The sequence below is a fragment of the Lepidochelys kempii genome, chromosome 11 (assembly GCF_965140285.1).
Source record: "Lepidochelys kempii isolate rLepKem1 chromosome 11, rLepKem1.hap1, whole genome shotgun sequence".
NCBI lineage: Eukaryota > Metazoa > Chordata > Testudines > Cheloniidae > Lepidochelys > Lepidochelys kempii.
This window is the reverse complement of record NC_136390.1, coordinates 55856025-55870082: the sequence shown is the minus strand read 5'-3', so window position 1 is coordinate 55870082 and position 14058 is coordinate 55856025. Positions and strand designations below refer to the sequence as shown.

The following is a 14058-nucleotide window of genomic DNA, read 5'->3' as shown; positions in this document are numbered from 1 at the left end:
AACCCCAGCAGGTGGGACATACAAACTGAGTTGGAGAACAAGGCATGAGGTGACTGGAAAAGGGCAGCCTTTTTGGAGGAATTCAGGGGCACAGACCTGAGGAGACAAAGGGAGACAGAGGGAGCGAGCCAGAAATGGAGTCCTTTACAGGTTGGCTGCGTCACCATGGCACTGGGCTGGCCAGGATGGACTACAGCTTAACTTTTGCCTCTCTGTGCTAACCTAAGGACTTTCAGATTCTGTGGCCAGGTGACTAATAAAATGGCTACCTTGTTCTGGAAAGGTGACCTGTGTAGTTGCAAATACTGAGGGGTACAATACAAAACCTCCCCAGGATTATGGCTTGGCTGGATTTGCTGCAGAGAGCCATAGAGTGGCTGGTGCCAAAGGCCCAGTCTTGGAGGCCATGGGCCTGCCCCGTGGAACCTGTGTGGGTCTTTGGGGTCAGGCCTGCTAGAAGGTCGCTCCCAAGAGACTGGTTACCAGCTGGGACATAGACCCAGTATTGCCAACTTCAAGAGATTGAAAATCATGAGTTGGACCCCCAAAAATCAAGAGATTGGCCCAAAGATCATGACATTTGTTTTTTTAGGTCAGTCTATTGATTTTTGAGCTCCCCTTGCCCATCCCCAGGGTGTGTGCACGTGACAATTAGCGTTGCCCACTCCCCATGTACTGTATAAGTTGATTTTGGCCCCTGCTGCAGGAGCTCTCACCCCCACATTTGTCTCCTGCCAGCAAATAATTCTGTCCCACAGATCCCATCAGTTCTGTCCCCACCCAACCCCCCTCAGTTCAGTCTCCCAGCCCCTATCACCACCCCATCGGTTCAGCCTCCCTACCCTAGCGACTCTCACCACCCTCAGTTCACCCTCCCAGCACTTACCCCATCTGCTCAGAATCTATCATCAACACAGCCTCCCCTGCCGTAGTACAGCCTTCCCAGCCTCACCTCTGCTTCTTAGGGTCCTTCATCTTCCCCAAGCCTGGGAAGGCTGCAGTGGGGTCTCCTCTCTCACTTCCCAGGCTGGTAGGGGAGAAGTTGCCCGGGGCTTGACAGCAGGAGCCTGGCCCCACCACCCCATGCTCACTGAGAAAGCCCTGGAAACTGACAGCAGGAACCGTTGCCATGCCCAGGGTGACTGACAGTATTTCTAAGTAAAATTAAGCCTCATTCTCAAATGTTAGGATTTAATTCTGACATTTGAGATGTGAAAAAACATCCCTGAGCGCAGCAAGTTGAGGCGCTATAAAGCACCACTGGAAACAGTGATCCCAGAGCGGGGAGCTACACCCCCCATTGAGGTGGTTTTCTCTCCCAGCACTGTGCTGTGATCACACAAGGCACGTTAAAACATTCCTGCGGCAGCACTTTAGCATTGCCAGTGTAGACTAGCTCTTAATTTTACACAGAAATTGCAACTCTCGTGATCAATTTGCAAGATCTGGCATGTCTGTAGCCCAGGCCCTGTGACTCTGACAATATCTTTATTTTCAAAGCAAAACAATTTTCCCCAAGTTTTTTTTAACAGTTCCATTAGACTACATGGATAATGGCCACAGTAAGCCTGAATTAAAAATACAATCCTTGTCAGGATATCAAAACAACAGATTACAACTTTAAAGTATTTACTTTTAAAACCCATTAGAAAAAGGCTATTTAGCTTAACTTCAAAAAAAAAAAAAAGGAAAGAAAAGCCTATATTTTTTTTCCCCCTCAAGATAAAATGAAGAATTAAAAAAAAATGCTGTTGAGGAATCTCATTGGGGAATTCTCTAACCCGTATTACAAAAACAGCGGCAGTGAAATTAAAGGAAAAATGTTATTTTGATACTATGAAATTATATTAAATCACCAAAGTATAAACTGTAACCAGAAACCCTCAATTAAATTCTCCTACCTTGCTGCACCAAAATTGTTGATTTTGCAAAATAAGATCAACGCTAGAACTGAAGTGGAAGGAGAGGTTAATTTCCTTGTACAGTACCTGGAGTTCTTTGAGATGTGTGTCCCTATGCGTGCACCACATCAGGGTGTGAATGCCCCTGTACGCTACTGATCAGAGATTTTCCCATCAGCAGCGTCCACTGGACCACACGTGTCCCAGATACCCTCATGCCCCGATATGAGAGTATATTGGGGAGGTGGAGGGGCTCAACAGTTTATCATGGCAGCAAGAGAACACAACTGCACTCCAGCCACATTTCCTCTCAACTGCTACTTCCCCTAAGTCTGAAAGTGTATTTATCTCAATTTTCATTTACAAAACAAGATCAGTTAACAAGTTTCAACCATTCTTTTACTGTGAAATCTACCTTAAGTCTTATGAATCAATATTCAAATAGAATGAAACACTACTAATAATTTAAAAAACCCACTGAATTCCCGATGTATGGATTTGTCTGTTTTCTGAGTTTGTATAGCACTTAGCACAACGCGGTCCTGGTCCATGAGCGGGGCTCGTAGGCACTACGATAATACAAATAAAATAAATAACAGAGACAAAACATTTTTAACAGCATATGAAGACTATCTTACCTGATGCACCTATTTTATCCTTATTCGTAGCTGCTTCACTTTTATCTTTCTTCATGTCTTCAACCAGCAAATCATCATAATGCTCAATACAAAGTCTTCTGTCAATCTGATACAGCAATGCAGGGCACAGGTACGTAAACAAGTCAGGAGATATTGGAGAGTTGGTTCCAAGACCATAGTACCGCAGTAGCTGAGTGACATTTAAACACTGAAAGCAATTTATGCAACAAATTAAACATGTAATAGTGATTTCACTGAAGAATATATGCAGTTGTAGAAAATTAAAGAGTTTGTCTGCTGTTTAGACATTCATTCTGAAGGTTTGCACAGAAAAGGGAGAAATGTTGACCAATAACTTGTCACCTTTGAAACACGGGTGTGTACTAAACCAGGAAAAATAATAAAATTAAAAAGAGGCTGTGAAACTATACATAATATACAGCCTCCAATGTTCAGTAGTACTTAATGTCACTGCCAATAAATGTCGTATTTTTCAATTACATGGGAAGATTAATGAAAAACAGCAGTACAAACAATGCCTGCCATGGGGAAGAGAGGATAACCCTGAAATAAGAATCCCATCATTTCTCAACTCCCTGCTGCACGTGTTTGGTGTTTTCACTTTAAATGTAATCCTAAAATTGATTATACAGTCCAATATATTACATTGTTCTGTTTAGTACTTTAAATCAATAAAACACACTATCCTTTTTTTGAGAGTTAAGGGACAAAGATTAACATTGAGGATTAAATGGGAATGGAAGAGATAATAGCCTTTGGAGAGAGGTAAAGAAGCAAAAATGAAAATTGGTAGAAGTGTGAAGAGACAACTATACAGTACATAGTATAGAAGCTAGACTTTTATTTAGTGACACATCTACTTCACTTCATCATCATAGTTTATGACCATAAAGATTGATGTTGGTGACACGTAGAGGAGAGAGAGATTTTTTTCAACATCAAAAAGGTCTTTGAAAATCATTAAAGATGCAAGAGATTCAGGAAGAGGTGCAAAACTGTAAAATGATACTTATGAAATCTGTGTAAGAAAAAATAATTCTAAATACATGAAATGCAATATACTTAGCATTTAGGATATTTGAAGCATCTCATCAATGTGGAGACAGAGGAGATACAGAGTAAAGACAAAACGGGATGGAAAATCATGGAGTTGGGGTACAACTGTAGTAGTAAACTTCTTAGTGCTTTTATACTGTTACTTAGATTGTGTATAACAGTCATACCCATTTATTAGTACTAGTTTTATCTGTGAGTACTACTCTTCTTATGGTATCACAATAATAATTGTGTGCAAACCAGTTCTGGTTTAGACTCACCTCTTCATGCCGATGTTCATCCTCACTGTGATCCTTGTGACTATGTGTTGAAAAGATAGCATGTTTTCTTACACTAATCCGTTTATGAGGAGCTTCACGCTTGCTGGTATGGCGATGTCCATCTTCATTACCTGGATTAGGATCTTGGTGTCCATGACCAGTGGCTTGGTCATTATCATGTTCGTGAATGTGTACATGTGAGTGAGATGCATCATGTACATGATCATGTTTATGAACATGATTGTGCTCATATTGATCACCTGGATCATGGTCTTGAGCAAATCCTTGTGCAGTATCTACTGCTGTCTCACTGAATTTCTTTCCCTTTCGTCTCTTCTTATGTTTCTGTAGTTTTCTCTCAGGTTGTTCCTGGGTAGTGTTTGTCTCTGTTGAAGGTTCATGGCTTGGCTCTCCATGTTCACTCTGAGTGACTGAATCGTTATGAGTATGAGTAGTACCATTAGGGTCAAGGTGATGATGCAGATGACGCTGATGGTGGTGGCGACGATTGTTGTCACGAACACGTTTAATGGCAGGTTTCACAGATGACTCTACTGTGTCTTTTTCAGGGTCACATTTATGGTTTCTCTTTGTAGATACACCATTCACAGTTTGGTTTTCTGGACCTGAGTGGCTATGAGAATGAGGATGGTTATGAGAATGAGAATGCTTTCCTTCTTGTACTTCTAAAGCATCCAAGTGGGAAACATGATCATGGCCAATATCCTCATGATTAATCTCCACTACTTTTAACTCTCCAAGACCAAGACTTGTTAGCAGTTTTTCGAGACCAAAAAATGACAATCTTCCATTTTGACCATAATGGTCAAAAAGTTTTTGAATGTAGTATTTTTGTTCATTTTCAGCTTCCAGCACTGAAAGTTTACTTGGTGCAGATTCCGCTCCTCCATTCTGGAGATATGGTGCCTCCGAGATCTGATAGTCATTATGGTTGTGTACATGGCTCTCTTCAGCGCTATGGTCATGTCCATCTTCATGGCAATGATTGCACTGATGAAAGATAAATGTCAGCAAACAAATGAGGCAAAATTTTGTGTGCATGTGTACCTTCATCTCTGTTTCCTATGAGAAACACAAAACAAAACACTTAAAATGAAGAAAAAAAAGTGCTATTTAAATATTTCCAATGCAACCATCTCTGTAACTGTATGTAAATCTTATTTTTGATTTAAAAAAAAAGCTTTAAATCAATAAAATTCTGAACTAAAAAAAAAACAAAAAACCCACACACAACCACACCCTCTAGTATTTTCTATAAAAGCCTCCGCTCATGTATTTATATTTGTATAGCCTATAAAAAAGTAGCTCCTTGAAAACTCATAGCAGAAATTCAAAGTGTTTATAACATCCATACAGTGATGAGGTTAAGAAAAATATCTGCATTTAAATAATGGTAAATGACAAAAACGGTAATTATATTGCACATATTTATGAATGCACATCTATACCATAGCACCTTCCATCACAGGATATGTTTCACTGTCATTTATGAGGAGATATGGGGCACCCACCAGCACAAAGATACAAAGTTGTATGCAACCACAGTGATAATTTTACTTGATAGTGCCCACAGAATAATTTAGCCCGGTGACCCTGATAAACCTTGGTATGAGCCTTGTAGCACTGACACAGAAGTCCCTGAGATCAGGGACTCAGCATGAAGTGACATTTTATATACAAAGCTTTGAAACTTTCCTGATTGTGAAGGACTGAGTCCTAGATGAGGATTAGAGTAACAGAACCTCTCTCATCTTCTGTTCTGCCTTGTGCTAAGAAAGGAAAAGTAGTGCTGGAAGCTTCCATACCCACAGAAGGAGTTTTGCAAACAGGAGTTCTGACAGTTCAGCTTTCCATCATCTAGTTGCAGAACATAAAGACATGCCCTGCCAGAGCACAATGCAGCAAACCCTGAAGATATTCTGGTGGCCTACTGCAGAGCATGCATGTGCACAGAAATCCCTGAAAAAGCTCATTCCTACCCCCTTCCTAACCCCACAGACGTGAAAGGTGAAGATTCAACCTCACGAGAGCTCCCATTAGCTCTAGGTTTAGAAGTGAGGAAGATGCTTCTGCATTAGAATGGGATTCCAGATTTTGGTTCCAATAAAATTTTGGTTAGAACTTAATAAATTGTAACTGGATTTTTATAAAACATCTGTTCCATCACCTGTCTAGAATGACAATATGCTCTGTCATTTAATCAAATGCCTGTCAATTTTTTAGTCATCTGGTCAAATACCCAGAACCACCTCCAGCAACCCTTAGAGAGGAACAATCTGTCTTCACACCCCACCCCTGCACTGAGACCAATCTGACGCACAGAGATCAGATCAATCAATAAGATGGGTATGTCAAGGTTCCTCCCCCACTCTGAACTCTAGGGTACAGATGTGGGGACCTGCATGAAAAACCTCCTAAGCTTATCTTTACCAGCTTAGGTCAAAACTTCCCCAAGGTACAAAATATTCCATTCTTTGTCCTTGGATTGGCCGCTACCACCAAACTAATACTGGTTACTGGGGAAGAGCTGTTTGGACGCGTCCTTCCCCCCAAAATACTTCCCAAAACCTTGCACCCCACTTCCTGGACAAGGTTTGGTAAAAAGCCTCACCAATTTGCCTAGGTGACTACAGACCCAGACCCTTGGATCTTAAGAACAATGAACAATCCTCCCAACACTTGCACCCCCCCTTTCCTGGGAAATGTTGGATAAAAAGCCTCACCAATTTGCATAGGTGACCACAGACCCAAACCCTTGGATCTGAGAACAATGAAAAAGCATTCAGTTTTCTTACAAGAAGACTTTTAATAAAAATAGAAGTAAATAGAAATAAAGAAATCCCCCCTGTAAAATCAGGATGGTAGATATCTTACAGGGTAATTAGATTCAAAAACATAGAGAACCCCTCTAGGCAAAACCTTAAGTTAACAAAAAGATACACAGACAGAAATAGTTATTCTATTCAGCACAGTTCTTTTCTCAGCCATTTAAAGAAATCATAATCTAACACATACCTAGCTAGATTACTTACTAAAAGTTCTAAGACTCCATTCCTGGTCTATCCCCGGCAGAAACCAGCATAAAGACAGACAGAGACCCTTTGTTTCTCTCCCTCCTCCCAGCTTTTGAAAGTATCTCGTCTCCTCATTGGTCATTTTGGTCAGGTGCCAGCGAGGTTACCTTTAGCTTCTTAACCCTTTACAGGTGAGAGGAGCTTTCCCCTGGCCAGGAGGGATTTCAAAGGGGTTTACCCTTCCCTTTATATTTATGACAGGGTAATTTTCACATAGCCAACTTTCTGACTCATAGAATCATTTAAAAGTGTCATTAATATCCTATATATACACTCATCTATTTAAGGTTTTGTATTCGTGTCCACCATCATAATGTCCAAGCACTTTCTCAGGTTAAGATACTGGCAAAAGTGATGCCTCTAGCAGGCTTCTTTGGCTCTTCTACCCTCTCCATTTACAGAAAGCTTTGCTTGGGGTATTCTTTTGGGGAGCGAAGGTGGTGAGGAAGAAATAAGCTGTTATAAATGTCATTCTGGGTATAGTGGAAAGGTTTTATCAAAGAGGAAGGCCTTGTAGTGTGGTCACATTTTGTGTTACTGTGATTTCCTTTAGACGCTGATTTCACACTTGTAACCCTTTAACCAAGAAACCTTTATCTCTGGCTCTCACATGCTTCATTCTGGACTTTGTAATCCGCTTTGAGCCAGAGAAGCACAAGTGTATCAGAATGGTCTAGATCCTCAGGTGAGGTAAATCTGCATAGCTCAATTGACGTAAATGGATTTACACCAACTGAAGCTCAGCCCCAATCCCGCTAATGTAGTCAAGACCTGTTAAATTTGAAGATTAGATCCAAGGTCTTGAACAAGCAGCAAAGGCAGGCAGGAAGCCAATGGAGGGTCTGGAGGATAAGGAAAGATGGGCTCTCACGTTTCTCCAAGCTGTGAAAGAGGTGGGCAATCACATTCTGCTTAAGCTGGAATCTTTGCAAAAATAAAAACAAAATTCCTCAATAATTATTTGTTTTGAAAATTTAATATACAACTGAAGAGAATGTCTAACAAAGGATAGCACGTTTAAATCTATTAATGCTGAAGGCTCTTTGAGATCAGAATTTTGTTGTTTACAATCAGAGTCAGTCTATCTCGTAAAGCAAAGGGACTTCAAAACTCGCCCTTTTCTTTGAAATGTGATCAAGACTAAAATATTCCTACAAGGAAATTCATGTCTAAAGCGTGATCATAATCCTTTCGCCAGCCTTGTGATCTTTTTTCATGTGATTATCACATTCAGTGCTACTACTACATTCCTTTGAAATGCAAGTCATGCATCTCTAACAGTAGTGGTTAGTATTGACTGGTACCTTTTTTTGAGAGGATAAACAGTTTAAGTCACCTGTGATCATAACTTGAAGCCAATATAACCTCACCAAATCACCCATGTCAATCTGCTTCATTTCTGAAGTTCCAGCACCTGGCATTAACCACCATAAAATTATTTAAAATCAGGATCAATAAATACTCAACTGAAAAACAAACAACTCCTAATGAATTAATTATATTAGTACGTAGATGTCTCAATACATGGAAGAGAGGAGCTTACAAGTCCCAAGCATAAAAACATGTCTATCTATTCTGTTCCAAATTTTCAATTTATTTACAGCAGCAGCTCTCAAATTATTTTGTTTTTACCATCAGGCCCTATTTTTATCAAAGAAAATATGCTCAGATCCGAGCTTCCATATGCTCCACACAAGAGTCATGTGTTCATATATATAAAATACTAAAGTATGTATAAATTCTAACACCTTTCAATGCAATGGGGGGGTTTGTCTGTACACACAGCTTATTCCAACATGGAAAATTGACAAACTGGTCTGCAAATCTCCCCAGGAGTACAAAGGCACAAGATGGGTGGAGGAGGAGGACAGGGAGAACAGATTGGGAGACAGAATAGGGTTAAGAGGGCTCAATGGGGAGTTCCTGTCTGAGTCCTTGAGCACCTCCAAAACAGATACAATGTTAACACTGACTGCAAAATTACAACTTATGATTCAGGCTGACGAACTAAAATAGGTTCAGAAGAAAACAAAATTTGGTTTCCATCACCTATACTGGAGTATGGGAATGTAACAAGTGATAATGTGTTAGGCGGGGTTGGGGTGCGGACTTCAGGGAGGGGTTAGAATGGGGGCAGGGAAGGGGTGGAATGGGGGCAGAGGGGTGTGTGTCAGTGATGCAGCCCTTGGGCCAATGCACTAGTCCTCCTGTGGCCCTTGTGGTCATTTGAGTTTGAGACCCCTGACCTAGAACATGTAGGAAGCATTTATGCATAACTAAACATGCCATGAACATTTAAAAAGATTAAACTGTGAAGTATTTGAAAGGCAAAGTGTTCCAGCACACAGAAAACTGATCTTAAATGAACCCAGACAGCAATCTGTTAGCCCAAATCACTACATATAGCTGTTAAATTTTATTTTAATTAAAGAAAACTACCCCAGCTACCTAAAAATTACCCATAATTAATCCGAGTATATGACCCCCTTAGAGCTATACTCAAACAACACAATAACTGCAAGCTATGTTTTTGATTGTTTCAAGTTCTTTCTTCCACTAGCAGCTGTGCATATTGATTGATCATTAGAGTCTCAAAGTCTTCCATATATAAACCAGCAACATGTGCACTGCGCAAGAGTCATTAAAAGGACAATTTATGGGGTTGGTCTTATTACCAGCTTCCTCTAGAAACAACGCCACTCCGAGGCTCATTTATGAATTCCTATATATAGATAATTGGTAAAATTATAACCAAGAGTTCTGAAAGGCCCCAAAGATCATGTTAGGAGTACTGTAAAACAGGTATCTATTACTGCTGTTAAAACTGTCACAATATTGTCCAGCAGACCAGAATTATTTCTCTTAGAATTAGTCAAATTTCTAGATCCTAATAGAGCATTCCTACTTTCAGATAAGAAAAAGTGAAGTTTGCGGTTTCCTACCCTTTACTGTGGGAACATCCCCCGCTCCAAACAAAAACAAACCCTAGGTCATTTGATGGAGCTACACCATTTGGGTATCTAGCACTTACCTTGTTTTTACAGCACACCAATCACCAGATAACCTCACCACCTCTAAAATTTAAGAAGAGTAAAGCCAGCTACCAGAAAAGAAAATTTTGCGCAGGCTTCAGCAACATTTACATCCACAAATTAGTATTTTCAGACATAATTATCCATTTGGTATGGCAAATGTGGGTTCTGTGCAGATGGACTTGGAAGTGTAACTGAGGAGTTAAAAAGTTACAATTTTCTGGAACACTTATTTTGCTAACATTTTAGCTTAAGATAAAAAGTAGGAGGTGTCAGTGAAAAACGTGTAGAGGGTGAAATAATTGGTGAAGTGAGAAAAGAATATTTATTTACTTCGGAAAATACTTGGGAGACAATAATTTACATATGGTGTGTGGAAGCATACTTTTTTTAGTCTTGTAGTGTTGAAACTTTCGGAAGTGTAAAGTGTCAATATTCTATTGTCTAATAATGCTCTATCAAAAGCTTAGTGCTCATGTGTTGTTTAAGAATGTGAACCATAAAAACATATGTGCTGTAAATAATATTGTTTTTCCAGTGTAATAAAACTAAGTAATTTGTCTGAATTAACAGAGCAATACAGATTTAAAGCAGTTCCTTGAGTTAGATGGTCACTTCAGAATGACTATCTGATTGGGTTTTCCTACTCTAGATGATAGAAAAGAGTTTTTTCTCAATGCTGAACTAGACTCGTGAATGTTGCCACTAACCATAAAAAGTAATGGAGATATTTTTATTTTCTTATCAGTAGCAGGAACTGTTGTACATGTTTAATTATTTCACGGAAAAAAATAGGCTGAAAGGCAGCATTGTCTTGGATGGGTGTTTAATTCTTACATGCCTCTGTTGCTGCAGTTTAAGAATAAGAAACACTAACAAAATCTTCAAATATATATATCACAAGACTTACAGATAGTTAGTGCTAAATAAATTTTATGTCCAGTTATACAAGACAGTAAGGCTCTGATCCACCTAAGCACTTAAGCAAGTGATTAGCTCCAATGACTTCAGGAAAATTTTTCAAAAATGACTTCAGGATCCTACATGCAAAAAATCACTTTTGAAAATGGGACTTTAGGCCTTGATCTAGCAAGTTCCTAACAATTATGGTGTATAATATATACATATATATCTGTTTCCAAATTAAAGGGTACAAGCTATAGCCACCACTACTACCTCTTTGCCCCAACAGATATACAACAGAACCTCAGAGTTACAAACACTAGAGTTACGAACTGACCGGTCAACCACACACCTCATTTGGAACTGGAACTACACAATCGGGCAGCAGCAGAGACCAAAAAAACAAAAAAAAAAACAAAAAAAAAGACAAATATAGTACAGTACTGTGTTAAATGTAAACTACTAAAAATAAAAGGAGAGCTTATAAGAAAATTTGACAAAGCATGGAAACTGTTTCTGTCCTTGTTTTATTTAAATAAAGATGGTTAAAAGCAGCGTTTTTCTGCATAGTATAGTTTCAAAGCTATATTAAGTCAACATTCAGTTGTAAACTTTTGAATGAGTAATGTTTTGTTCAGAGTTACGAACAATCTCAATTCCTGAGGTATTCATAACTCTAAGGTTCTATTGTACTACCTATTAAAAAAAAATTAACACCATCACCACCACATATTTTGAGATTGGCTTTAAAGCCATCATTTTAGATACTTGTATGGCCTTTATGATCATAGTATTGAGTGCCACAGTCTTTTTAAATGTATTTATCCTCACAGCACCCCTGTGGAGATAGGATGTAGTATTATCCCCATTTTACAGATGAGGAACTGAAGCAGACTTGCTTAAAATCACAGGAAATTTTAGGCAGAGCAAAGAATTGAACTTGGGTCTCCTGAATCCCAGACTACCACCCTAATCATAATTACTGGGCCATCTTTCTTCTCTACAGGTGATCAAAGTAGTGAAAAAGCCTCCTCACACACTGCCATCCAGGTCTATGACTTACAACCTACAAAAGTCACACTATTTCATCCTGGAGCTCCTCTGAGTAGTGTGAGACAGTAATTACAATAGTTGCGTAGCAAACCTTTATCAATCACAACTCATTTCAACTGAGACCTCAATATCTGACAACCTCCAGAACCATATGATTACTGTAAAATATCTTCGCTCTTCCTAGCTCTAGAAGAAGAGCTTCTTCGCTCTTCCTAGCTTTATTTTAGTGAAGATTATTTTAAAAAGCTTTATGGTTACCATTTTAGGATTGTTATGAGAACTATATGAGGCAAGTGTTTATTCTGGCCTCAGTTCTTTGCCCCTACACACCCACAATGCAAGTGCAACTTCACTCAAGCATTAGTTGCCATATTCAGTTACAGAACACAGCACTTTGAAGGAAAACTGGAAAGTCATCATCTGAAAATGTTATATCTACTATAGTTACTTGTATTACACAGGATTACTGTAGCAAAAAGATGGCAAACTCTGTTCTTCAGCGTGTTTATTTTGTGCATATGTGAGCACTCTGGGTCTGGTGAATTTCAATGATTTTCCCTGAATAGTTAGTATCTCCCTTTCTGAAATGAACCCTATAAACACAACAGTGAAGCAGGAAACTTGCACACATTTTTAAAAAGAATTTTCTTTTAAAAATAGATTGGGAAAAATCCTAACAGAACAGTTATTGGTCAATTTAAAAACATTCAAGTTAAGCGTTCCTTTAACTATGCAACTACCTACGTGCACTTCCCATGGGCCCATCACCATGTTACTTACATTCTATTGACACACATCATGATTGGTTGGAGAAAGCAAGTTAGACAATGCATTATGATTAAAGCTGCGAGTCTTTCACAGAGGTCACGGACTCCATGACTTCTGCAGCTGCAAGCGTAGCTGACCCCAGGGCTGCCGGAGCAGCTGGGGTGGCCCTGGGACCAGCCGCACTGGCAGCTGCTCCAGCAGTCCCAGGCAACTGGTTCCAGGTGCTGCCCCGGAGCACCGGGTCCAGGAGCAGTGGCGGTAGAGCCTTGGGCTGCCCCCTGCCTGGTGCAGTGGTGGCGGGAAGGGCTGGCTCTACCTTTTTTGCTGCCCCAAGCGGCGAAGGAAAATGCTGCTGAAGAGAGAAGTGGAGGAGTGCCGCCCCGCCGAAAGCCGCCTCAGTGCCGCCCTTTCCCGTTTGCCGCCCCAGGCACCTGCTTGCTAGACTGGCGCCTAGAGCTGGCTCTGGTAACGGGGCCCCGGGGTGCCTCCACACACATAAGCAGCAGTGACCACCGGAGTACCACACCCCTTCCTCCCCCCCGCAGCACCTGAGATTTAGTTAGGGGTATTTTTAGACTTTTTGGTTATTGCCTGTGACCTGTCCTTGACTTTTACTAAAATACCTGTGACTAAACTGTAGACTTAATCATGATTCATTAGCTTATATGATCAATTTGGAAAGATAACTGTAAGATAATTAGATGCATCTATTCTAGACTAGTCTTCTGCATGTAATTTGATCCATTGTAAGTGGCTGGCTTATACTGTAATTCTGCATATTCATTTTCTGCTTCTGGTAGCACTCCCTGATAAGAGTACAAAGGCCAGATATGAACTGCCTCTCCCTTCACTATGATCACATTTTTAAAGGATTTTGGTTCCCCAAGGCTACCTGCTGAAGTAATTCCATGTCATCATGCTAATTGCCTTTCTGAGACTGTGATACTAAGATATACGTAGAAATATTTCCTCTTCTACTCCCGGAGCCACTTAACTCTGTCTCTTCCCTCCTTCAGTCATTATTTTGCACTTTGGGGGCCTTCTCAACTTTGCATGATTTTGTCTCCTACTCCAAGGCCAGATGAAATCTCTACTCCGTTTTCATACAATTTTATTAGTGGCTCAATCCAGTTCTATAGGGAAAGACAACTGTCCACTAAGTCTCTAACACTTTGACAGTACCAGGCAGTGGTTCCCAGTGCAAAGCCTGGCATTAATAATTTTAGTCAATGACAACTGAATAGGTACTGAAAACAGACTGTGCCTGACAATTTTGGACAGAAATTTAAACCCGACAATTCAAGGATTTTTGTTTCAGCAGAACATCAAGA

General features: G+C 40.0%; 1 protein-coding gene across 5 annotated transcripts in view; it reads right to left on the bottom strand.

Moving 5' to 3' along the window:
* Positions 1-14058, bottom strand: part of SLC39A10 (solute carrier family 39 member 10) — a 78292-nt gene that overhangs the window by 48998 nt on the left and 15236 nt on the right. For all 5 annotated transcript variants that reach the window (XM_073306241.2, XM_073306238.2, XM_073306239.2 and 2 more), the window contains 2 exons: positions 3877-4959; positions 2540-2747 (listed from right to left, as the gene is read on the bottom strand). In XM_073306241.2, coding sequence (XP_073162342.1) covers positions 2540-2747; positions 3877-4950 — 1282 coding nt within the window. In that variant the 5' untranslated portion in view covers positions 4951-4959. The remainder of the gene's footprint in view (positions 1-2539; positions 2748-3876; positions 4960-14058) is intronic.